Source organism: Perognathus longimembris, chromosome 4 (genome assembly GCF_023159225.1).
Source record: "Perognathus longimembris pacificus isolate PPM17 chromosome 4, ASM2315922v1, whole genome shotgun sequence".
In the NCBI taxonomy this organism is placed as follows: Eukaryota; Metazoa; Chordata; class Mammalia; order Rodentia; family Heteromyidae; genus Perognathus; species Perognathus longimembris.
The window spans coordinates 2096046-2122012 of record NC_063164.1 but is presented as its reverse complement, the minus strand read 5'-3'; the positions used below and the strand labels follow the sequence as shown (position 1 = coordinate 2122012).

Genomic DNA, 25967 nt, shown 5'->3' with positions numbered 1-25967 from the left:
GGTGTGTCCATGCGTGTGCGGCCAGTATCACCAGGCAGGTTGTAGAAACGCAGTTTAGCCTCTTAGGACACCCAGAGCCAAGCGCTGAGCAGGGAGTCACAGTGCTCTTGTGAGACGTCTCATCTTGCCCGGGGGGACCCCTGGTGGGGGGGGGGTGGCGTCTGCCTCAGGCCGGCACAGCCAGCCTGAGATGCCACAGTCCAGTTCAGAGGTCCCGACAGAGGTGACCCGCCAAGGCAGCCGGGCCACGCGGCGCTGCGGGCGCCAGCCTCATCTCTCGCAGGGCGCCGGCGGGGGACACACCTCAGGTGCGTGTGGGCCGAGTCTCTGGCCCAGCCTGAGCTCCTGCCGTCGGTGTGAACACTGCTTCTGAGGGTTTCTGCTCCCAGGCTTGGTGTGAACAGCCCCCACGTCAGTGTCCCCCCCTGCGCCGCCTCCATTCCCCAGGGGCGTTGTCGGGAAGGTGAGACAGCTCAGCACACGCCAGGAGCGGTGGGAAGATGCGCACGGCGGCCGCCCACCAGGCCCACGCCCGAGACCAACCCACGCCCACGGTCCAGCTGCCCAGCGCAACAAAGGAGCGCACAAGACTAGGAAAAAAGGAAGCTTTATTTACAACGGCGGCGTCCCACAGGCCACGGAACGGGGAGAGTGCACGGGGCCTGGGCGCCAGCCCCGCCCCGCCCGCCCCTCAGTGGCCGATCTGCACCACCATGACCGTGACGTTGTCTGCGGAGCCGCGCTGCACCGCCTTGGTGGCCAGCCTGTTGCAGGCCGCCTCGTAGCGCGCCTCCAGGGCAGGCTTCCCGTCCCGGGACTGGATCTTTTCATCCTACCAGGGGCCAACAGGACCTAAGTCAGCCAGGCCCCCCACTGCCCGTCCACTTCAGACCCCATCCCCGTGAGTCCCCGAGCAGAGGACACACCAAAGAGCACGGGGCAGCCCGACTCCCCAGACTCTGACTTCTCACCTCCAGGCAGGACAGGATGAAGTTCACCGCTTCTTCTGGGGTAAAGACTTTGAAAAGCCCATCACAGGCCAGCAAGATAAACCTACAGTGCCAGGAAGAGCAAGCGGGTTTTAGCAGCGAGCTTCATCCATACAGAGGTGAGTGAGGATGAAGCAAGCATTTGTCCAATCCCTCGGTGGCAGGGCAATCTTTAAGACGATAACTAGTGTAAGAGCAAGGCCAAAGCTCCTTACAAAGTGGTGGGTAGGTGGGCGGGTGGTGCACATTCTAAGTGGGTTGCCATTTTCCCCTGTGGAAGCAAAGCATGAATGCCCTGACACTAGGTGCTGAGCTCAGGCAAACAAGGAAAAGCTCCTATGGCACCGGGCTGGGTGAGGGGGCAAACACACCTACGCTCCACCCTGCAGGCCTGGCACCTGCCCATGAGCTCCGAGAGAAACATCTTTGGGTAGAGGAGCAATGAGGGGCTGGTCCCACCCTCAGGACCGCTCCCGGAGGCTGCGGCGGGGCACCCCGGGCGTGGTGCGACTGCACTTGCTTCCTTTCCTAGCTACGCCCGGGTCTGTCTGTTTTCTTCTCTGAGCGAGCAGGCCTTCCTCGGCCCGTACTTCTGAGCACATGGCCTGTGAGACAGTGGGGACAAGTCCAAGCAGGCGCCTGCTCCTTCCGTGTCCAGTCAGACCCCAAATCCTCAGTCACACAGACCTCTGACGGTAGTGCCACAAATAAGAGCAGCTGCGAGGCAGATGGCAGCACTATGCAATGAGCTGGAGCTAGGGTGGGGAGGATCGGTATTGTCTAGAAAACCAGGAGGGGTTGCGGGAAACATGTTCCAGGGTGCCAGGGTGGGGGACAACACGCACACAACACAGGTATGGAGGGTGGGAGGAGAGGCTTAAGGGGGCCCAGGGTCAGGCGTGGGCTCTTCCTCCGCAGCTCTGGGGCACGGAGGCCGCCCACTCTCAGGCCCCATCCTGCGAGCCCCATTTCCTGTTCCCTCCTCGCTCCCTCCAGCGACTAGCTTAGTGCCGCCACTGTATCAGTTCCTGACAGCTCCAGGACCCGGTCTTTACTGATTTCTTGAGGGGCCCCTCTGCTAGGCACGTGCTTTGCCTTCGTGCACCTGGAACAGAAGAGCCTGTGGACACACCTGTGCAGCTCAGTCCATTTGGCTCTGCTTCTCCACAAACTATAAACTGAAATTCAAATGCCTCAGCAGAAATGAGGACCCCGTACAGCTGGTCACCAAAATACTGTCACCCGCCCACCACCACCAAAGCCCCCCAGAGCAGACCACACTCCTCGGACTCTGGACTGAACTGTCCACCCCAGCGTGTGGACACTCTGAGGCCAAGTTCTCCATCTCTGCACAGCGCCTAGAACACTGTTCACACATACACAGCCAGCAAGGGCTACAGACAACTGGAAAGGCCAGGAAGAGAGACAACTCTGAATACACACACTTGTACCCCTGGCGAGGTGACCGTACCTGTCATTGGGGGTCAGCTGGCAGCGTCGGATGTCAGGCACAGACGTGACCCCGCAGCGCTTGTACTGCCCATCCCCGATGGAGCGGGACACCTCAAGCACGCCCAAGACGCGCCCATCCCTAAAACGACAACACATTTTCAGGTTCCACCTACCTGACCGATCGGGGCCGCAGGGCCCGAACCCTATCCCACGGCAGAAACCGGAGCAGACGCCTAGGACGCAGGGTCCGCATTGGCCGGCAGAGAGGACACGGGCTCAGTTCAGCCACCAGACAGGGCTAGGTTCCGATGTACACCATGTGTGGGGGAGGGTGTGCTAAGGACAGCACCCAGGGTCTCACACACACCAGGCAAGCTCTGCGCTGAGCGACCCCCGAGCCCTGAGCACCCTTGCATCACTATGACTGAATGTTAACATGAACAGTATTCTGCACATCCTATTTTAGGATGAGAGGGGAGTAAATCGGAAGAGACAGCGAAGGCAGATTACTCCAGGAGAGCTCTGGTCCAGGCTTCACAGGTTCTTCAACTATAAACTAGGCTAGCCACACACACCCATCCGTGAGTGAGCTTTATGGTTCAGCACCCAAGCTTTGGAGATGTGCTATAGAGGGGGCGGGCATGGCAGGAACATCCCCTGGGCCTGGACCAATGTCCTGGTCCTGCACTGAATCCTAGTCACCCAGGTGTTGGGGTCAGCTGTGCCTTAAAGAGGCCACAGCTGACCTTGGCCTGTCCCTCCCCTTCCTGCCTTTAACAGGAAGAGAAGCCATGCTCCTGGGGCGAGCACGTGTGTAATGGAGGGGTACCCCAGGGGCCCATCCTTGGGGGGCTGGGCGCCCCCGAGAGAGGTCCCCTGACATCACTTGATGGGCACCCCTCGGGGCCAATCCTTTCTCCCCTTCCCTGTGCCCGCCTCTGGGGTATATCTTTGTGGTTTCTCATCTGAATAAAGGAGTACCGTCCCAGAGACGTCTCCGAGATCTCACGCGCCCGTGTCTTCCTTGGGTTGGCGAGTATGGAGGTCTCGCACCCGCACACAACCCGAGGCTAAACCCGGGACCCCACTCCCGCGTCGATACCCTACCGGCCAGGGGGGTGGGGATGGGGTGGGGTGGGTGGGAGGGGGCGTGAGAGAGTATGGATCCCCTGCAGAGGATATAGATAAGCCCAGGATCTCTCCCCACGTGTTGGGGAGGGACAGAGCTAAGCCCGGCAATTTACAGCCCAACACCCAGGGAGGGGCTCAGTCATCTTCAACCAAAACTTCTTTGCGCCTCAGCACTAAGCAACCTCCTGGGTCCTCAAGCATGAACCAGCGAGAGGAGCACGTGGCTAGAGGAACACCAAGTGCACAGGAGCGAAGCTGACGGGGAAGATGGGAGTGGAGCTATGCAGCCTGAGATCAGACAGTTCCAGAAGCTGCTCCAGGCTTTTAAGGCCCAGGAGAAGGCCACCAGGTGCCTCTCTGGGGGCCCAGTGACCAGTGCCTGGTATGGTTCCCCTCCTCAGTGACACATTTCTGTCAACCCCAGTAAGAATGCAAGGACAACCTCTATAACAGAGGGTCTAGGAGGCCGGTTACCACAGCAACCACACCTCTCATTCCTGTTGGTGATCGAGGCCCAGTTTGTGGTTGTTTTTTTTTAGCCAGTCCTGAGCCTTGAACTCAGGGCCTGAGCACTGTCCCTGGCTTCTTTTTGCTCAAGGCTAGCACTCTGCCACTTGAGCCACAGCGCCCCTTCTGGTCTTTTCTATATATGTGGTACTGGGGAATGGAACCCAGGGCTTCATGTATACGAGGCAAGCACTCTACCCACTAGGCCACATTCCCAGCCCCTGCCCCCGCAGGAAGAATCTTAACCCGAGGGAGCTGCTGGAGAACAGAAGCAACCCTGCACTATGGGTACACGAAAAGCCACTTCCAGGAACCTGCTGATCCAAGGCACGGTCTCCCCAACAAACTGCTGAAATTTCACTCGCCCTGTCCTGCTTTCCCTTTCCCGTTGCCCTCCAGTTACAATGCTTCTAGGAAGTGGGTTTTCACATCTCAGCCTATCGGGCCCACTGAGAGGTAGGCCAGCACCACCCCCAGGGCCGACTGTCTGCACTTACACACCCCCAACCCATTCATGCAGCTCCCTTCTCCTTGGCTTTTCCATCTGCCGGTCAAGCAGACAAACGTTTTCCCGGTGGGGGCATGCCAGTCAACACGGCCCTCGGGTCTCAGCCTCCTGACCCAGGTCTTTCTCCACAGTAGGAAACAAGAGGCTAAGGCTTTCACTCCTCGGGGATTCTCGGTACCTCTGGCTGCTAAAGCCAACTGGAGACCGCTCTGATTTCCCTCCTCTAGCTCATGAGCCCAGAGGGACCCTCAGTCCCAATCACTGTCAGTGACTGTGATGTGCAGCCAGGGCTGGGAGAGGAAGGACGCGCTCTCCAGGCCAATTAGGAACGTGGCGTGCACTATGAAGACAAGTGAAGCTCTGGTTCTGGAAACGACCGTCTCATCAGATCAAGCACTGACTCGGCTCTAGGCATACAGTATCGACAGATCAGGTCTCGTCTTCAGACAACCACCTTACTGTCCTTCACCTTCTCAGAGCAATTACCTGCCGCATGCTGCCTTCAGTGTAAACAAGGGAAAAAAACACACAAGCAGATTTGATACTATTTCAGAATAACCAGAAGAAAAAAATCAGGAAATGGGATCAAGGGGCAGAAAAAGCATGAAAGGATAACTTCCATAAATGTTATTTTACTCAATGTAGATTTTGAGCCCTATACTAAAGGGCTTTTCATTTTGTGCTGGGGTGAAATACACAATTGACCATACTAGCCATTTTAATAGCGCAGTACTAAAGCATTCAGTACATTCATGTCACTACAATCGTCACCACTGTGACACTTTCTCATCTTTCCAAGTGAACCTGCCCCAGTAAGCCCTAGCTCCCGATCTCTACGCAGCCGCCCAGCACTCCCATTTCCCGATGTCTCTAGGCGTCGGCCCCTCCGGGGACTTCACGGCAGGCTCAGGAAGCTCCGGTGCGTGCTCCATTCCCTCTGAACACCCAAGGATAACCTTGGTTACGTAATGACCTTGCTCATCTAGTCTTGTCAATGAGTGTGTAGACAGCGCCCCTGGTGGCCGTCGTGAGCACTGCCGCTGTGGGCAGGGCTGTAACAATATAGGCAAGCCCTTTCCATTCTTCTACTGTGGAGTCTGGGGACCCCATGGTAATGGTACACCTAGCCATTTAGGAACTGCCTCCAGTAACACATCCATTTGTGTTCCCGCCAGTGATACAAGCTTCAAGAATTCTATGCACTTATAAAGGGTAAATATTAAAAACTGACACTAATAATCCCAATCACCAGGACAGAAACAAAATGATAAGAAAACAGTTACCAGAACCCAACAAGTGTATCCTTGGTGAGGGACGTTCTGAGGACCAGAATAGCAGGGAACTCCAACTTCTCTCACTGACACTATGCGTTTGAAGCTATGTTGACAAATGTATATACTGATGCTGTTAGGAAACAAGATTCTCATCCTATGAGAGTCTCGTATATACCAAAGTTCAGAGAAAATCTATAATGCTAAATGTCAGTAATAAATTGCAACTTAGGCTTGCTATTTTAAATGTGTTGTATTCCCTAGTTGTATCAATCCTCGAATGGACTTAGCAGCGATGATACCTCATTGAAGCAAATACCTCCAGCCCATGGACTTAGGTCTTAAAGATTACAGCAAGTATGCGCAAAGGCCACAGCCAGCCTGCAGGAGCTCCCCCGGGGGCAGTGACAGGAGCAGCAGGAAACGGCCGCTGGTGCAGGATCAGGCGAACACCGCCAACAGCACGTGGCACACAGATTCCCAGGGCAAGGTGAAGAGAGTGGAGTGAAAGACAACACGCAGGCCGCTAGCAGAAGGAATGCACTGGCATGCCCTCCACTTTCCAGAGGACACTTTTCTCCGGTGCCTGCACGTAACACGGATGAGGCGTCACGGGATGGAAAGGGAGGTCATCTCCATCCCTACCGAACTGCCCCATGCAAGGGTCACGAAGGGATGCCAAGGCCATCGGGGAAAGGCTGACAGGAAGGAGTGCTCTGCAGGAGCCGGTGTGACCGTTCGGGGACCACGGCTGTGCGCATCAGCCTCACTGGTGGCCGTCAGGGCCTCTGACACGAAGGGCTGTCCAGCAGACAGCGTGCCCGGTGAGGCTTTCCTCTGTGGTGCTGGGGACTGACCCCATGGCCTTGGGCATGTACTTAGGTCCACATCAAAGCTTTCTTGTGTGCCAAGGCTTAAGCTCAGGGCCTCAAGCTCTCGCTTGGCTTTTTTGCTTACAGCTGGTGCTCTACCACTTGACCTATACCTCTCGTCCAGCGATTTTTTCTTTTGCTAATTAATTGAAAATTTTTCTGCCTGTGCTAGTTCTGAACACCACAATCCTCAGATCTCAAAATTCCTAAGTGGCTAGGAGTGTGGATGTGAGCCACCAGCAACCAGCTAAAGATATACCTCTGTTAAAAACACTTATCTGAATCTCAAGAAGCCTTTCCACCTAAGTTCTGCTTTAGAGGAAGTACTTGGGAAAGACAAACATTCAGCATGTTGGCGAGTCCATTTACCATGGTTCATAGCCTAGTAAGAAACCCAGGTCCAAGGTAAATAGGCACACTGGTTAGATCCTAGTGGAAACAAAGTGTGGGGTCATCAAGGGCAGTGTGAGCACAGACAGGGCTTCGGTAACGGAGGGAGTATTGTGTCTTAGGTGTAGAAATGGTCCCTATGTCCAGAATGACCTCATCTTCAGGAGATACATCCTCAGGAGTTTAGGGTGCTAAAATCATGTCTAGGTGGGAGCGGTGGCACATGCCTAGCACTCGTGAGGATCACAGTTCAAGACTAGCCTGGACAACATAATGAGAAAAAAGAAAATCACGTCTATACAAACCTCCCACAGAGAACAAAAGCACGACAAAATACTAACTGCTGAATACCTGCAGCAGACATTAACATGTGTTTTGCCTAAGGCTTTTTTTTTCTGCACGTTTGAACGTCTTAATAAACTCTGCAGAGGTGGGGGAAGGTGCAGCGGGGCCTGCCTGCCCCTCTGGGAGAGCAACGATCCACAGTGGAGCTCTACAAATGGTAGACAGGCAGCCACTGTCCCGCTCTGGCCTCCCCTCCACAGCCCTGCAAGGAAGGGTTCACCCCAGAGGCTCCACACAGCTCTGAATTTGGGGGCAGGGATGGGAGGTAACTCAGCCCCAGGAAGGCCACTCTGGAAGTCTTCAGGAGCTTTAGGGAAGGGCAGAGGTGATACAACAGGACCAGTGTCCTCAGGCACTAACTCGGTCCCACACAGCAGAAACCAGGACTGCGGTCATGTGCAACACACAGCTCTGCCTCAAAACCAGGCTCAGGGGAATCTCAGCTGTGACTGCCACCGCCACTCCCTGATCAGCAGCCGTGCGATGCTGAGGGCCCATACCCCAGGCTAAGCTCGGCCTGGGGCAATGAACAGAAAGGAGACCACACCTGGAAGGACACAATCTGCAGCTGCACACTGATACTCTGTTTCCAACAGGGAATGGAATTTTAGGGGTCGGAACTGTACAAGGGACGGGAGGACATTCGTGGTCACAGTCGTGATGCAGCGTCCTTGAAGCAGAATTTTTGTCAAGACCAAAGCCCTCTGTCGCCACCTGGGGCGGTACTGGTAGAGCACCGACGCACCTGATGCAGGGGACAGACCAGAGTGTCACATGGCCTCCCAAGACAGGAGGTGGAATGGACTTGCTGGAGGCAGAGCAGGTGAGAGACCACCTTCAATGCCAGACCACACTCTGTGAAGATAACCCTATCTTTTTAAAAAACATCCAAACTGACCTGAACTCCTGCACTCAAATGATCCTCCTGCCTCAGCCTCCAAGTGGCTGGGACTACAGGCGCACGCTATCATGCCTGGCTCTGACTTCATCCTGTCTTAACCACTTCAGATTTTCTCTCTGGAGGACTCACCTAAAGCTGCAATTTAATTAGTGTGATAAAGGACAGTATTTAAGAGGCTTTCTGGGCACAGAGAAAACGCTGCCAATGGTAAACACGAATCTGAGATGAGTTCTGCTGTGTTGCACACAGAGATACGTTTCTTGCACACCTTCCCCCCCGCCCCCGCTGAGATGTAAGTGAAATCCTACAGAAGGGTCTCAGCCTGCTGACCCTGCGCACGACGGGGAAATCTACACACACCGCTGTGGATGTGTCTTGGGCATTGCCCCCCCCCCAGCTCCCGCCAGCACAGCAGCGCCCCTGCGCGCCCACCGCCCCGTCACCTGACGTTTCCTCCAGCTTTCTGTATCCTCATGCGCTCTTCATACTGGGTTGGGTTGTGCTCTTTGCTGAGACTTAAGGCTGCGTGCTTCTGACTCTCCTCATTATACCGACAAAGGATTGCCTGCGAAGATGGAGATGACAAGCTATGAAACTCCACACAGTAAACCAGTATGGAAAGCCACCAGCTGCTGGGGAAGGCTAACAGTGAAGCTCCATATTGACCAACATGTGTAGAAAACCAAGCATCGAGTAGGCAATCAAGCAGTAAATCCCAGTGGGGATGAGCAGGCCCTGGATTTGGACAGCCACAGCCAATCACCCGTGTCACAGGTGAAAGGGAACAGCCCCCGAGGAGCGCGCTGTGCCTCCATGAACTCTCAACCATGCAGGTAAGCGATAGACCTCCAATCAGGCACAAAAACGGAGGCAACGTGGGCCTGAAAAGTATTTGGGGGTCAATTTTCTTCCTGCTCTCTTTAGAGTCACGAAGCCTACACACATCTACACCACAGCCATTCTACCAGAGAGTCAAAGCAAAAGCTAGGTTGGAGCTGCCATCTCTCATTTCACCACTGCACCACTAGGGCTAACAACGTGGCCCAACCAGGCAGGCAAGTGCGGGCAGCATGACTGAGACTGAAGGAGCCCGGCTGGTTGAGGAGGTGGCAACACTGTTCACTCGTTGCTACAAGAAACACCACTCTGGGCTTATTCACTTGGCCCAGAAGCCTGGACCTACTCTCTGGAGAACACCATCTCAGACTTTCTAGCTGCAATGTTCAAGGCTGCAGGCCCCCGGAAAGGGGCCTAGAGTCGGGTTAGCTGTTACTACTTGTTCCAGGCTGGGAGGTGGGAGAAAGAGTGAAGCCAGTTGCACACGGACTCCCTGACTGAATCCAGGCCCCCATCACTCAGGTGGAGCACAGGGAGAACCCCTGGAACTGGTGAGAAAGAGGAGGGGAGCCCAGTGTCACAGCGAACTGCAGCCGGTGACCGGGGCAGGGCTCACTCGGAGGTGGACCCCTTCTTGGGGTCACCGCCCAGAACCCCACAGCAACCCCATCACAAGCGTTACACATACTGTCACCTCAGCGGGTGGCTGAGAGCCACCTACCCGGCTGTCTCCAAGGTTGGCAATATACAGGATGTTGTCCACAGCCAGGACACAAGTGGCAGTGGAGCCGTCCTTCCAGGCAGGCTTCCTGGGGAAACACACAGAGACGGAGTCATCACCACGGGCCAGGCCTGGAGACGGAGCATTTCCTTCCCACTAAGGCACGGTTTGAATAAGGCTCATGTCCCCAAATGACCACGTGTTCCAGGCTTGCTTCCCAGAGTGGTATTGCCGGGAGACCCTAGGTCACAGCAGTTCCCCAAAGGAGACGGTGGGACCTCACTATGGTGAACGAGGGACTACGGGCCCCCACCAGTTCACCTTCTCCATGCTTTCTGGGCCAAGGCTTGAGCTCTCATGAAGATGTATGCCCCCACTGGATGCCAAATCATCAAATGCCTTCAAGTCCGAATGGTGAGCCATGCTAGCCTGGGTCAGGTGGTTCACAGGATGGCTCAGAGCTGATAAGCATTGTCTCTGGTTTACGTTTAGGTGATTATGAGTACTTTCTGGGCCCCTGCCTTCTGCATGGAGTCTTACTCACTGGCTCGATGCCTGTTTAAGGAACTCCTCGTCGGTATGCTTGAAAGTGTCCAACAGGCATCTCTTCACGGTTTTCTCTACACTGATCACATCTCCTGTCAGAGAAGGGTCAAGGAAAGTGATCTCTCAGGGAACCGAGACTGTCCTTCTTCCACTGGTTTCAGTGTCTATCTTTCTGCACAAAAACTGACATCTAAGTTGGAGCAAGAACAATCTCCCTTTCGTCACCTACAAGCCAGGGCCAGGAGAAATGGTCTCCTTAACTTCCCAAGATACAGGCAGCCAAAATCCCACCCACACACAGTGCACAAGGAGAGAAATGCAGTGCCCTCCCCCACCAAGGAGCCTCCTGGCAGCCCCCCCCCAAAACCCACCCATGGATCTGCAAAGCAGCCACAGCTGACTCGGCCACCCAGGAGCAAAGCCACGATCAACAGTCACCAGTGTGCTCCGTCTCACCTTTAGGAAATTTTCTGATTAAGTTCTGATGTAAATTCTGTGCAGCAAATTTTGAAGCTCGAATTCCTCCATGTCCATCAAAAACAGCAAAATAGGAAACCCGAGTACTAGAAGAAAGAATTGTGAATCACCCAATTCTCACAGCAAAGATAATACGAAAGCTTTAAATCTCATTAAGCTTTTACATTTCATCTCAAACCATGAGCATTAATAACAGTAGTCAATGGTTGGGCTGGACAGCAGTCATACCACAAACTGGTGAAAAGGGTGACACAGCAACAAGACAGGTAACTTCAGCCACATCTTAATCAAATGATAAAAACAGACTTGTTCAAAAACCAACATGTACTCTGATTTTTTTCACTGATGAAACTATAATCCAGAATTAGTTTTCCCTATTTAAATCAAATAATAGCAGAAAAAATGGTGAGACCCAAGGCAATTAAAAAGGGCTCTAAGAGCCGGCACCAGTGGCCGTGATCCTAGCTACTTAGGAGGCTGAGATCTAAGGATCATGATTCAAAGCCAGCCTGGGCAGGAAAGTCCGTGAGACTCTTATCTCCAATTAACCAGAAAACCAGAAGTGGCTGGAGAGGGGGGAGATGGGGGGGGGAATGAGGGAGGAGGTGACAAGTTTGATAAGAAATGTACTTGCCTTACACATGAAACTGTAACCCCTCTGTACTTCACTTTGACAATAAAGAAAAATAAATATCCCAATGACTACAAAAAAACCCAAAAACAAAAACCAGAAGTGGCTCAAAGTAGTAGAGCGCTAGCCTTGAGGGACAGTGCTCAGGGACAGTGCCCAGGCCCTGAGTTCAAGCCCCACAACCAACCAAAAAAAAGGTCTATAAGAAAGCCAGGAGCTGGTGGCTCAGGCTCATGCCTGCAATCCCAGTGACTCAAGAGGCTGAGATCTGAGGATTAGGTTTGAAACCAGCTTGGGCAGAATGTCGTCCATGAGACTCTTATCTCCAATTGACCAGCAAAAAGCGGAAGTGGAGCTATAGCTCAACGAGTGTCAGCCATTAGCAAAAAAGCTCAGGGACAACACCCAGTTCCAAGTGCAAGCCCCAGGACCAGCATACATACACACAAATGTCTATAAGAGCAAGGAGACGTTCTGGAATTCCTACTTAAATTTTGTTAATTTTTTTTTCATGTCTTTATTGTCTATGTACAGAGGGGTTACAGTTTCATACATAAGGTAGTGAGTGCATTTCTTATCCAACTTGTTACCTCCTCCCTCACTTTCCCCCTGCTTCCCCCCGATTAGTATTTTTCAAGGCCTGTCTTCCCAGTCTTATTCCTATTTCCGAAGTTTTTCCCAGAAGACCCCCATAGATGGAATAATAGACATCCAATCCCAAGTATCTTGGCTGGGCACAGGGGTGCAGGGTTGCAGTCCCAGCTGCTCAGGAAGCAGGCCCCTAAGACTCAGGCTTAAGGCTACCCAGGCACCCCAACACTGGGCATGGTGGTGGCTCTCTGTAGTCCATCTATTCAGAAGGCAGAGGTAAGAGAACTGTGATGTGAGGCTAGTGGAGCAAAAGGGAGAACTCATTTGAAAAATAATCTAAAAAGCAGTAAGAGCTATGGGAAGAGAACTTGCCTCGTCAAACCCTAACAATACTTATGAGGGGGAAAAAAATGTCAAATCCCAAACATTAGGTGATTCCTTTTCCACTTCGGGCAATGTGAACTACGAGAGAACCCCGTTTGGGTTTGTGACTGCCACTGTGCAGCCTGGTATTTTCTAGGGACAGCAGTGATTTGAAGTCTGCCGCAGTTCTCCCTAGGGGGTTAGGCAGGCTCCACCCACGCCTGGCTGACTCAGTCAGCAGCAGCTCCAGGACACAGAATAAGGTTACCGGAGGGAGTCGCCCAGCACACAATAACTCCCACACAACTCCACTGCAGCCCTGACCACGACGGGGCTTGGCCATTCCTTACGGGGATTCTGCCCCAGGATTCCAACACATGGGGATGCATCCTGACGCCTCTCCCACCAGATGACAGTCGCAGCTTCCTCTCCCAATTGTGGCAACAAAAATGGCCCCAGGAAAACATGCCCTAGGAACCCAAATGCCACAATGGCTGAGAGCCACTGAGGCGGAAGCAAGCAACTCAAGCCGCGCGCGTGCGTGCGTGCGTGCGTGCATGTGTGCGTGTCAACTTTTCTAGTAAAGACAAAACAAATGGGGAGAATTCAATCCCGCCCAGGCTTGCTAGTGTGCGCGCACTCACATGAGTGACGATGGGGGTCTGCACTCCTCAGTGATGTCATTCAGGATGACGTGGGCATCCTGCATCTCCTCCCGCTCACCTTTCCTCTCAGCCACATAGCCTTTCAGGCCGAAGATCACCGAAGAGGCTAAAAGGAGACAAGAAAAAGCCAATACAAAACTGTGCCCTGCCCTCCAGACGCCCTACTCCCAGAGCAAACGAGAGCAACAGCCGCTGTCTTCAGCAGCCGTGTCTAATGGGGCTAACAGGCGCTCAGCATCCCTCAGAGCCTCTATCTCCCCAGCTGCAAATCTGCAGTGGGAATTACGAATGGGGCTTGGGGCTGCGCCAGGACAGACCCACGGGAGGACAATGAGCAGTGAGCCAGCACCTGAAAAGAAATGCTACCACGCTCAGAGGTGGGACCGGACCACAGGGAAAGAATCCTGGGCAAATCTAGTCCCGTGATGAGTTAACAAGGACAGGAAAATTCCTAGACCTGAGAAATGCAAGTCAGCAGTCTGTCCCAAATGTCCTGTTTGCTAAGACTCTGAAGTTATAGATTTTCACACTTGAGGCTGGTGAGGATTGTCACCAAACAGTAAGCAAGCTGCTTTTTACTTCAAGGCAGAGAAAGGAACTTGAGTTTCAGATGCTATCATATTTAAAGGCAAGCTAAATTAAGCCCATTTTCTGACACCTGGGGCCACGTAACTACTAAACAAATGCTTTTAGGAGAGTTGAAATAATAGGCCAAGCTAAAGCCTAACAGAGCTGCAAGCAGCTCATATCCCCCACATCCACTTGTGCTACAGTTGTCATTGAGGCAAACCGTGGCAAGGTCAAAGCAGTCAGTACAGGCAATGAAGTCTTGGACATTTCTCCTCAGGAGATGCCCATCAAAAGGGCTTAAAGGCTGGGAGTCCGAGTGGCTATGCAGACCATAAACTAACCATTCACAGAAAGAAGAAAAAAAAAAAACCTGTGCTTAACTCTCAAGGAACAAATAGTTTCCCACCTGATTTAAGTTAGGGTCAATAGGTACAACAAAGAGAAAAAGTAAAGGTAGTCTTGGAAAACATTTGCAAAAAAAGGAACCCTACCAATTTCTTAAATTCACACATAAAAGGAAGGACTACAACTAGAAAGATCAAGACTGGTTTTGCTCTGGGTTATTTTTTAAACTATAGAGTCTAATACATTTGTTTTCAAACTGTCTGAAAACCTTTACAAACTTTCTTTTCCACAAGCTCTTCACCGCCATTCTCCTCTTCCTCGGAGGTTTTCCTCTTTGCTCCTTTCCCTTCATTCTTCACCTGGGGAACTGACGTGGCCAGAGAACCTAGAAATAGAGAGCCAAGACACACACAGCTCTAGACCACAGGAAAAAGTCACCAGAGGGAGAACAAGGCTCCAGCCAGCCTCAGACAGAGCAAGCATTGTTCCAGCCAAGGCCTGGCAAACAAAGGCAGAGTGGGCGGGGCGGCTGAGGAGCCCAGCTGGAAAAGCACAGGGCAGTGATGCCCACCCCAGGAGTAGGAACGACTTGTGCATCATTTTGACCCGGAGTCATGGTGTTTCACACTCACAGAGTTTAGTGATAAACAAGGAGCCTTCCAAAATTTGTATCCACACTGGCATATCCTGAACAAGTTCAAAAGTAAAAAGTGCCCAGGAAGGCTCAAACTAAGGAAAAATGCCCTGCATGGCACAGGACAGACTGTTAGAGCAGCCGTCAGGAGTGTTTCCAAGCTCTCCACTAGCACTGACTGCTCACTTGTTGGTTCTAGTTTCCCAGTGTGTGGGTGAAAGTGCTTCTTGTGAATTTTACACCAGACCAAGTCTCCAGCTCTGTTGCTGGCTCCTCAGCCCGTCAACTGGAGACAGGGAATGGGATCCATGTGGAGGACACTCTAGTCTGACTTGAGGACGCACCCGCTACACAGGCAACCTCACAAATGGTAAAAAACTGCCGGTGGGGCAATGTGTGGTTTTCTCAAAATATCCAAGATTTTATATCTGTCCTCCTTCTCCCCAAAATCGTGTCCTAACAGTGCTATTTAAATCTTCTAAATCATTACTACTTTACTGTCTTTAAACTGCAAATAAGTGAAATACAGCCAAGTTGAGTCTTCATTTCTTTTTGTTTTTCCTGTGCCCAGTATTGGGGCTTTAACTCCAGGCCTTGAGTTCTTGGCTCCGTTTTTGTTTTTGCTCAAAGCTGGTGCTCTACTGCTTAAGCCACAGCTCCACTTTCAGCATTTTGGCAGGAAATTTTCAGCATTCTGGCAGGAAATAAGAGTCATACATACAGGTTTTCCTGAGATGCCCAGATCCTGCAGCTTGCTGAGTAGCTAGGATTACAGACATGAGTACATGGTACCTGATTTGAATCTCCATTTCTTTTGTTAAACCCATGATCTGCCTTACCACATATACTAACAATCACTGGAACTAAAGTCCTGTCCTCACTGGAGAGATCTCAGGCTGTAATTTCACACCAAAAGTTTGGGCCTTATGCTTACTAGACCAGTGCCCTACCACCTGAGAGCCTCCTCCAGCCCAGAGAATGCTTACGTGAGATGACCCTACTACTTTTCCTAACTGATCCCACCGACAGTAGAAACACAAGAAACCCATTTGGAAAGGTAGTGAATATTACAGAAGTGAAGTTTTACACAAGCAACTACATACCAAAAAGGTCTGTCTGAACCCTCACTTCCCTCCACCCACCAGACAAGTCCAAGTGAGACATTCTCAGTGAGATGCAGCAATGTCTATAAGACAACAAAATGAAATCTACTCAATTCTTTCCTCTCTTTCACAGGGACAAGAGTCAATGCTGAAGGCTGGATACATCTGGGTCTGTCAGGAATATAATGGGTCAAACCAGAACAATAGGCTCAAAAAAATTTTTTTTAAGGTGTAGGGGCTCATACTTGTAATCCCAACTACTCAGGAGGCTGAGATTGAGAGGACCCAAACCAGAGGATCAAAACCAGCTGGTGCAAAAAACTAGCAAGACCCCATCTCAACAAACAAGTGAGGGCGTGTTAGTATATACCTGTGATTCCAGACAGGCAGGAGGCAGAGGTAGAAGCATCAAGGCTGAAGGCCCCCATGGAGTAAACATTCAAAAATAACTAAAGCAGGCTTAGCGGTAAAGTGCTTGCCTACTAGCATGCATGAAGCCGTGGGTTCAATTCCTCAGTACCACATAAACAGAGAAAGCCAGAAGTGGCACTGTGGCTCAAGTGGTAGAGTGCTAGACTTGAGCAAAAGCTCAGGGACAGTGCCCTGGCCCCGAGTTCAAACCCAGGACTGGCAAAAGATAAATAAATAAAATAACTAAAGCAAAAAATAGGTTGAGAGTTGGGCACCAGTGGCTCATGCCTGTAATCCTACCTAGCTACTCAGAAGGCTCAGATCTGAGGATTGCGGTCTGAAACCAGACCAGGCAGACAAATCTATGAGACTCTCATCTCCAATTTAACCACCAAAAAGCCAGAAGTAGAGCTGTGGCTCAAGTGGTAGAGTGCCATACTTGAGCGAGAAAGCTCAGGGACACCACCTAGGCCCCGACTTCACACCAAAGTATTGGCCGTCACATAAAAAAAAAAAAAAAAGCCCTACCCAGGCTTTCGAGTAAAGCACTAAAGTGCTATTCCTGGCTGCACCTTACCTGGATCACTGCTGCTGGCAGGTGGGAGGTCGTCAAAGAGCAAAGGTCCCCCTGGTCCTGAAACAAGCAGAACACATGGTAAGCCAAGAAAAAGAACAGGAGGTCGTCTCAGATCCCATCCCACCAGGACACCTATGTGGGTTTTGAAACCAATTCAGAGTTCGTGTCAATCCAGAAGCAACTTACACTGGAATGAATAATATCTTGAACCTATTTTAAAGCCCTATCATTGCAAAGGAAATAAAATTCTGCCTTCAAAAGCTGCATTTTATTTCAGCTAGCAAAATTTTCAATGAACCAGAGAAGACTGCTCAACATGTTTATGCAGTACTTCTCAGGGCTAGTGACTAGCAAGTTTTTTCTGCCTTACCTGAGGCCATGTGTTCAAAACTTAAGACAGCCAACACCTAAAACATCTGTGTGTTGAAAATGGGGGAAAGGGAAAAAGATTGAGACAACTACAATCCCAGGATGAGTAGAGACGTTGACACACACCTGGGAGAGCCTGAAGACTGTACCTGAGTCAGCACTGCTGGCTGGAGGCAGGTCATCAAAGAGCAGAGGTCCTTCCTGAGCATCGTTCCCTAAAAGAAAAAAAATGTTAAGGAGTGGCTCTCAAAGGGCAAGAGATTACGGTCTTCCCTGTTTGGAGACAGGTTTGCTAGCAGGTAAAATATTCTTCTTTCTACTGGACAAAACTTCCTTTAAAAAATAATCCCTAGCTGGGCACCAGTGGCTCACACCTGCAGTCCTAGCTACTCAGGAGACTGAGATCTGAGGATTGCAGTTCAAAGCCAGCCTGGGCAGAAAAGTCCAGGAGATTCTTATCGCCAACACACTACTCAGAAAAAGCCAGAGTGGCACTGTGGCTCAAGGGGTTGAGCACTAGCCTTGAGCACCAAGAGGCTCAGGGATAGCGCCCAATCTGAGTTCAGGCCCCAGGATGGAAGGGGGTGAGGGGTGTTTCCTAGCTGGGCACCAGTGGCTCATGCCTATAATCCTAGCTACTCGGGAGGCTGAGATCTGAGGATCGAGGTTTGAAGCCAGCTTGGACAGGAAAGCAGTGAGACTCTTATCTCTAACTACCAAAAAAGTCAAAGTGGACCTGTGGCTCAAGTGACAGAGGGTTAGCCTTGGGCAAAAAAGCTTGGGGACAGTGCCCAGGCACTGACTTGAAACCCTAGGACCAGCACAAACACACACAGAAATTCCTAGGCAGCTATTTAATATGGGCCATTTCTTTCCAACAGTTATAGTCAACATAAAAGCAAAGAACAATGTCCCAACAAGCATTTTAAGGGCCACTGGGTATTTCAAAAATACATACTTGGCGATTTCATCAAAGATCTTAGCTACTAAGGAGTAATGAACTTCTATAAGAGGTCACTTTAAAAGCTGCTTTGACAACTGCACATCCATGTTTATCACTGCACAGTTCACAATAGCCAAAATATGGAAACAACCCATATGCCCAACTACAGATGAATGGACCCCCAAAATATGGCACCTGTACACAATGGAATACTACATAGCGATTAGAAACGTTAAAATAATGGCATTCGCAGAGGAATGGTCAGATCTTGAACAAATAATGTTGAGCGAGACAAGCCTAGAACACAGAGAACAACGGCGCATGGTCTCCCTGATAGGTGGTTGTTGGGGGGGGGGGGGGGAGAACAGTAGAGATCATGTCTGTAAAGCAACAGACTTCTTTCCAAATGGTATTTCCACATTTTGGTTAGCGACTTTATATTATGTCTCTAAAACCAAGCAACTACTAAATAAACATAAAAAGGTCTAGGATACACCTATCAGAGGATCACAATAACTCACAGCTATGTACACGTGATTATATAAGATGAGGCTAAGCAAAATGAACTCCAAGAGATGGAGACAGGAGGACTTTGTTGTTGTCGTTGTTTGATGTTCTAGGTGAATTGCCTTTGACGTACCCCCTGGGGTCACTGTATATAGTTTGGTACACTGGATATTGCATATACGCTTATCTGAACTAGGGAAAGAAAAATGAGGGAGGGTGTAACAAATATGACAAGAAATGTACTCCCTACCTTATTATGAAACTGTACCCCCTCTGTATATCACCTTGTCAATAAAATTTAACTAAAAAATTAATAAATAAAAGCTGCTTTTGCTGAGTTTGTGTATTGACTAAAAACTGGGAACCTAGCCTGATAATCTGCCTTATCTGAGCCACTGTCTCCCGCAGTCACTTTACAATCACCTGAGACTCCAGAAAGAACAGGATTCACCCATAAGCATCTTGTGACAAAAGGCATGTTTCTTTCTTATCATCTTGAACAGCAGAAAGCTACAGACCACCCACGAGGCCTTTGCAATAAAAGACCAAAGCATATACTATAAACAGAGCTATACTTGTGTGTTGTGAATATTTTAACTACACATACTTTCCTCAGCCCCAAGTCTCCCTATTCAACCCCTGGCTAATGTCTGCTTCCCAGAAGATTTCGGCTGAAGATGTACTCAAGTGCTGTCTTCACGTGCCTATACTTCATCGTGTTTCTTTGTGTGGCATATGGGGCAAGTGGTCAGATGTGGGACTCCTGGAGTTTTGCCCTTGGGTCTAAAAAAAAGCCAGCCCTGGCAGAGAGACTCTATCTCCAGTCAACCAGCAAAAGGCCAGGCTGGAGGTGTGGCTCAGGTAGTACAGCACTAGCCTTGAGCAGGAAAGCCCAGAGCATGTAGCCAAGCTCAGACCCCAGCAAAAAAAAAGGAAAAGAAATACAGTGCATTGTGAAATTGCTCTACTGTTAATCTCCCATTATGCCTAATAAATCAGGCCTTATCATAAGTACCTACACAGAGGGAGTAGACCTCCAGTGCTTGCTTATACTGACTACTGACTTGTATCTATAAAGCATTATGTGCTCCCCTGCACAGGCCATGCATGCCGGTGCACAGGAGGACAGCAAACAAGTCAGTCACCTATTCTGCAGATGTGGCCATGAGCCTACCTTACAGAAAGCAGCACAAACAAGTGAAGACATAGATTCAAACCAGTCTGGTTATATTTCTCACACAACTTTAAGATCTTTTATTGTTCCCTTTGTAACTTAGCAGTCTGTAGCACTAGCATTTCATGGTGGAACTCACTTTAGCAGTCCATATGATTCAATGAAATACAGTATGCAAGTTACTCTTTAAAAGAATCAGTGCTAAGAAAAAAAAATCAGTGCTTCCGAAAAGTGTGAAATTTGATTTTCTTCAAACAATATTTTAATTTCTTATTGGTTTTTTGTTTGTTTTCAGACATGGTCACAATGTTTGCCCTGGGTAGCTACAAACTGATGATTCTCTTGCCTCCACTTCCCAAGTGCTGGAATTACAGGAACGAACTACCATGCAGTAGTTCATCTTGTTGGTTTTAACCAACTACTTATCCTATTAAGTTTGAATCCCAGTTTTTCCACTCACTACTGTGCGTCTCTCCCTCTCAGCTTCCTGAAAGCATTGTATTCTTGCACTTGGCTTTATATGGTTTATTTGTTTTTGCTTTCGTTTTTTAGGATTTGGCACTGTCAGTTTTCCCTCAAGGCTGGTGCTCCACCACTTGAGCCACACCTCCACTTCTGGCTTTTGCTAATTGGAGATAAGAGTCTCTTGGAGAGCTGGGTGCCCCTGGCTCATGCCTGTGATTCTAGCTACTCAGGAGGCTGAGATCTGATGATCACAGCTCAAAGGCAGCCTAGGCAGGAAGTCCGTGAGACTTATCACTGATTGGCCACCAGTAAACCCGAAGTGGCACTGTGGCTCAAAGTGGTAGAGCCCTAGCCTTGACTGCAGAGCTCAGGGACAGCACCCAGGCCCAGAGTTCAAGTCTCACCAACGACCAATAAAACAAAAATGTGTCTCTTGGATTTGTCTTCCCAAGTGGCTTTGAATCAAGAGATTTAGATCTGACTCCTGAGTAGGCAGGATCACAGAACCACCAGAACCTGGCCTTGTGCTTCTTTTAAAGTATAGATTCTTTACAACGCTATTTTTAAAAAGTACAAGATGACGGTGTCAGTGTCCTAACGCACTCACAGGGGACAAGGTGCTGATGAAGCCCAAGCAGCCCCTCAGCCGCCCAGGCGGCCAGAGCGGGAAGCTACTTCTGGAAAAAAGTAACAGGATGGGCCCTCCAGAGTACCGGGAGACGGGCCACTAAGTACCAACTTGTATGGACTGGTCAGTGTTAGGTCCTCTCCCTGAGGGCTCCAAGTAGATGCCCCCACCTCATTAAGTCTCCACCCAGTTACCTGGGTAACCTGCAGACCTGGAGGCAGTGACCTCCCCTTTCCCTGAGGTCACATCCTAATCCACCTGGCCACACCCCTGGCCCCTGCCCTAGATATAAGGCAGGGCTGGGTGGGGTCACCCTCTCTCTAACTTCTCTCTGGCCATGGGTCACCTTGGCCACAGGCCAGCAGTTCGTCCCAATGGCCCTTTTTCCGCGAACTGAACTGCTGCCAGTCGCCACGCGGCACATTTCACTAATACCATTGCTGGCCTCCATCTCCACCTCCACACCACTTGTCTGCCCCGGTGAGTGAAACTGCTGCTGCTCCGGTTCTCTGCCGCTCCGTCCGCCGCTTCTGCCACTTCTGCCCTGTAAGCTTATCCACTCACCAGGCGCCTCCCTCCCGTGCTTTTTGGGTTTTGCATCACAGTCACACCCGAGCCGGGACACTGCTAGCATGCCTCGACAGTGCAATGAGGCCTGCTCGAAATACTCACTCCGATAGTTTTTGCCACTGCAATGGTAAATGGTCAGAAGTCACTTATATTCAGGTTGTCTCTCTCTTTCTCTTTTCCTCTCTTCCTTTTTCTCCCTCATCTGCCTGCTTACTTGCTTCCTTTGAAACTCCAAGTTGTACCATCCTGGTAATGTGCCTTGCTCACAAAGCTGCCTCTTTTCACAGACCTCCGAAACTGAGGCTTGTCCACCAATGTGCTTTGTCAGCAAAGATATCTAAAAGTTCTTTTCTCTAGCATTGACCACATGGTGGATATTGGGTTTAACAGGCACCAGCAAGCCATGCCACGCGTTGTTAGTGTGTGTCCTCCTGCCACCCCCCTCAACATGGCACCCCACTGGAGTTTATCAAAATATGGTTTCTCCATTTTATAATCTGAAAATTGTTGTTTGCTAGTAAAATTGTTTTTCTAACCGACCACGTGGTTCTAAAATATTGGGCAAAAAAATGTCATTTACTATTGGAATTCCAAAAGAGTCTACTGCTGCATTTGTTAGTATGTCCATATAGCTATATATCTGTGCTAAAACTCATCACATCTACTGAGTTTTTGTCATAGCAGAATTCTGGCAAGTATTTGGTCAGTTCTTGACAAGGTACAGGTAAGCTCTAGTCCCCTTGGTCTCCTTGTTTTAATTGGAAATAAAAAAGGGCTTTTGTGGCAAAGACGCCTTGGATTGCAGTTCAAAGTCAGCCCGGGCAGAAAAATCTCTCAAACTCCATCTCACAACTAACCAGCGAAGAGCCAGGCTGGAAGCATGGCTGAAGAGACTTATCTCTTACCAGCCAAATGCTAGAAGTGGAGCTCAAGTGGTAGAGTACTAGCCTCGAGCAGAAGTGCTCAGGGACAGTGCCCAGGCCTTGAGTTCAAATCCTGTGAATGCCAACCGGGGCAAGCCATGCCAGCAACAAGCACCTAGACCACTGGGACTCAGCCAGTTCCAGGAACAAGTATCATCGAGTGGAGTAAGAGGAAAATGATCACATCCAAAATGGAGTCACTTTGTCTCGCCCTTTCAAAATTAATCAGAGCCTGGGGATCAAGAGATAGTAGCTTGTCCATCTAATGTCCATACCTGAATATAAGAACTAGCCAAGTCATCCGGTTTTTAATTTTGTGCCCTAAACCCTTCCTTTTGCCTTAATATTTTTTTGTCATGAGACTTCTTCCAGGCTTCATTCAAGGACTGGCATCTACCACCAAGGGACCCTGCTGCTCGCCTTCTCCAGGAGGGGCCACATTTCTGCCTTTTACCCCTAATGCTGACGCCCCTTGCCAGCAGGAAGCAGCCAGAGAGAGTCTTCGCCCTTTTTCATAACTATTAAAAGGCTGGAATGTTAGGTCCTCTCCCTGAGGGCTCCAAGTAGATGCCCCCACCTCATTAAGTCTCCACCCAGTTACCTGCAGACCTGGAGGCAGTGACCTCCCCTTTCCCTGAGGTCACATCCTAATCCACCTGGCCACACCCCTTGCCCCTGTCCTAGATATAAGGCAGGGCTGGGGGGGGGGGGTCCTCTCTCTCTCTCCCTTCTCTCTGGCCATAGATCATCTTGGCCACAGGCCAGCAGTTCGGTAATAAACTTTCTCTCCTGCCTGAATACCATGTGGCGTTCTCCTTTACCGGCTACCTACTTTAAAAACCTAACATATATTGTGCCATGACTCTAAAACCTAACAGTCAGGTTCCGTGTCCTGTTACGGGAGCCTTCCTGAGGGCAGACCCAAATCAATGTCAGGTAAATGTATATACATACTTGCACACATGCACACACACGACTTCTGGCACAGGTGGGAATCCAGATCCTTCCTCAAGCACATTCACACGCAGGTTACCAGCCCAGGACAGACGACGCTAACTGCTCGCAGCTGTAACCGGTCCTCTCGAAAAAGAACCGTGGACCGCCAGCTCGGGGCCCGGTTGTGCGGACGCCCGGTACCGTTAGGACGGCCAACGAACGGGAGAAGGGGGAAGACAGACACGACTGCAAGAGGGATAGACGGCAGCGCGGGGGTGAAAGCCAAGCCGCAGGGGCGGGCGGGAGGGAGGGAGGACTTCCCTTCCTTTCCCAGGCTCCAGGCCCCTCTCCTCCCCGCGGGCAGGGGCAGAGGGCCCGGCGCGCGTCTCCCGCCCGCCCCCGGCCCCCCGGGTCCTCACGCGGCCGCACGGCCTCCGGCTCGGAAGACCCCGACCTGTCCCCCCCCTCCCCCCGGCTTCGCGGGCCCCTGGTGGGCAAGGTCGGCTCGAGAGCCCGGCGCGGGACGACGGCGTCGGGCCGGGCCCGCTCGCGCGAGGGCGGCCGCTCAGCGCCCCAGCGCGGGCTCGAGGGCCCCGGGAGGCCGCCCGCCCCGCGAAGCCGGCGCCGGCTGCGGGCCGGAGACGGCGCTCTGGGGCCGCGCGGGCCGCGCAGGCCGGGGCGGCGGCGCTTCCTGCGTGCGCGGCGAAGATGGCGGCGCGGGCGGGCGGGCGGCGGGAGCAGGCCCCGGGGGAAAGGCCCCGCGCGGCCGCCCGCCCCGCCCCGCGCCGCGGCCCCGGCCGCCGCCCTCCTCCTCCGCCTCCTCCCCCTCGGCCGCGCCGCTTACCGGCGGCCGCGCGCGGCGCCCGCTCGGGCTCGGGCAGGTCCCCGAACAGGTCCATGGCCGAGGCTGGGCGGCGGCGGCCCCGCTCCACACTCCGGCCCCCGCGGCGCCGTCCGTCACCGGGACGCCTCCAATCGGCGAGCGGCGTGCCCGACGCCCCCAGAGGGCCGCGCGCGAGGGGGCGGGCCCGGGGGCGGGGCTCCGCGGTGCGCCTGCGCCCGAGGGCCGGCCGCGGCGTGACGTGCGCGTCGGGACCCCGCGGCCCTTCGGCTTCCCCGGGTGGTGGGCCGTGGCTCGCGGCTCGACGGGCTCCGGGCGTGCCGGTCCTCTGGACCGACGGAGACACCGGGGCTCGCGGGGAGCGGCCGCACGGGGCCCGCCCGGCCTGCCCGCCCCGTTCTGCCCGCGGGCGCCGAGGCGAGCTGTGTCCGGAGCCCAGAAATGACCCGGTGCCCCTCGTTGCGGCCAGTCGATGAGCGCGACTGCGCGTGCGCGTGCTGGGGCCCGACCTCTGGGGCCGTCGCTCCGTCGCTTTTGCCGGTTAGCGTGTGTCCTTCACTTACAGATCGATGGATCACCTCATCTCCCACGGGGACGTGTGCTGTGGGAAGTTAAGATCCGTGTCCCCCAGCGCCAGGCCCCGCATGGGTGCTCAACGTGGGTGTGGCTGGGGAAAAGCCACAGCCAGCTTCTTGCACTAAATCACATGCAGTGAAGTCTCCCCCCCCCCACCCCATGTCGTTACATAACACCAATTTCTTTTTTAGTACTGAATAATATTCCATTACCTGGTCGTAAAAAAGTGAGCTTATTTGATTCCGGGTGTGGGTAATTGTGATGTCTATGACTGCCAGATACATCCATGTGTGGATTAGGGTTTTTTCTAGTGCTGTAGATCAAACCCAGGCCCCGTGCCTGTTGGGCTAATACTCAGCCACTGAGTACATCACTAGCCCCCAAGTGTAGATATTTTTAAAATTTCCAGTTGTAGGGCTTGAAACTCAGGGCCTGAGCACTGTCCCTGAGCACTTCCGCTTGAATCTAGTCCTCTACCGGTTTGAGCCACAGTGCCACTTCCCCCTTTTTCGTGGTTCATTGGAGATGAGAGTCTCATTACTTTGCTGCCCAGACTGGTTTTGAACCACAGTCCTCAGGTCTCAGCCTCCTGAGTAGCGAGGATGACAGGTGCCAGCCACCAGGGCCTGGTGAAGTACAGATTTCTATGCAGAGGTGTTTTCTTTTCTCTGGGTAAATACCAAGGAATATATTTGTTGGACTTATTGTGAGCATGTGTTTAATGTTGGGAGAAGTCACCAAACCATGTACCGAAAGAGTTGCAACATGTTGCTTTGCTAGCAGCAGTGAAGGGGGGGGCGGGGTTCCTGTTGCTCTTCACCCTCACCCCACTTGGTGTGGTATGGGAGTGTGGCCATTCTAATTTGTGTAGACTTTGTGTCAAAACGGCACCCCCCTTCCGAGCCCTTGAGCTTACTGGCATTTCTTCTGGTGTGGAGACATGCCGGCCATATCACAAGCTCGCCAGTCCCCTCTCATGACAGCATAAGCTTGAGCAGGGGCATTGTTTTAGCTCCAGCAGGTAGAATAGTACCTGGCAGGAATAGACATCCAGCACTTACGGAATTAGCAACACTTAGAGTATGCCAAGAGGGAAGTGCACCTTGGGAACTACACACGCGGGGCGGTGGGGGAGACTGAAAAGAGGGAAAACCAGGGAAGATTTCCCACAGCATGTGCTCTCTGCGCCAGCCTTGAC

At 51.8% G+C, this 25967-nt stretch overlaps 1 protein-coding gene across 2 annotated transcripts; it reads right to left on the bottom strand.

The window, feature by feature from the left end:
• Positions 1-591: 591 nt before the first annotated feature.
• On the bottom strand, positions 592-24283 carry LOC125350144 (ILK associated serine/threonine phosphatase). 2 transcript variants are annotated; one of them, XM_048344434.1, is made up of 13 exons: positions 24197-24254; positions 17356-17421; positions 17208-17253; positions 16838-16894; positions 14381-14497; positions 13177-13303; positions 10927-11033; positions 10469-10562; positions 9925-10012; positions 8810-8931; positions 2461-2580; positions 972-1053; positions 592-832 (listed from the first exon to the last, which is right to left on the bottom strand). In XM_048344434.1, exons 3-13 carry the CDS (start codon positions 17215-17217, stop codon positions 692-694), a joined length of 1065 nt encoding a protein of 354 aa, XP_048200391.1. In that variant the 5' UTR covers positions 17218-17253; positions 17356-17421; positions 24197-24254; the 3' UTR covers positions 592-691. The 2 variants fall into 2 exon arrangements, with proteins under 2 accessions (XP_048200391.1, XP_048200390.1); XM_048344433.1 differs by lacking the exon at positions 17208-17253 and having other exon boundaries at positions 24197-24283.
• Positions 24284-25967: the final 1684 nt, after the last annotated feature.

Excerpts from the sequence above, each read along its gene's own strand:
- LOC125350144 (XM_048344433.1), bottom strand. The coding sequence starts at position 24,251 with ATGGACCTGTTCGGGGACCTGCCCGAGCCCGAGCGGGCGCCGCGCGCG. Across the intron at positions 17,422-24,196 it reads GGCGCCGCGCGCGGCCGCCG|GGAACGATGCTCAGGAAGGA; the intron begins GTAAGCGGCGCG and ends TTTTTCTTTTAG. Across the intron at positions 10,013-10,468 it reads CTTAAACAGGCATCGAGCCA|GAAGCCTGCCTGGAAGGACG; the intron begins GTGAGTAAGACT and ends GTGTTTCCCCAG.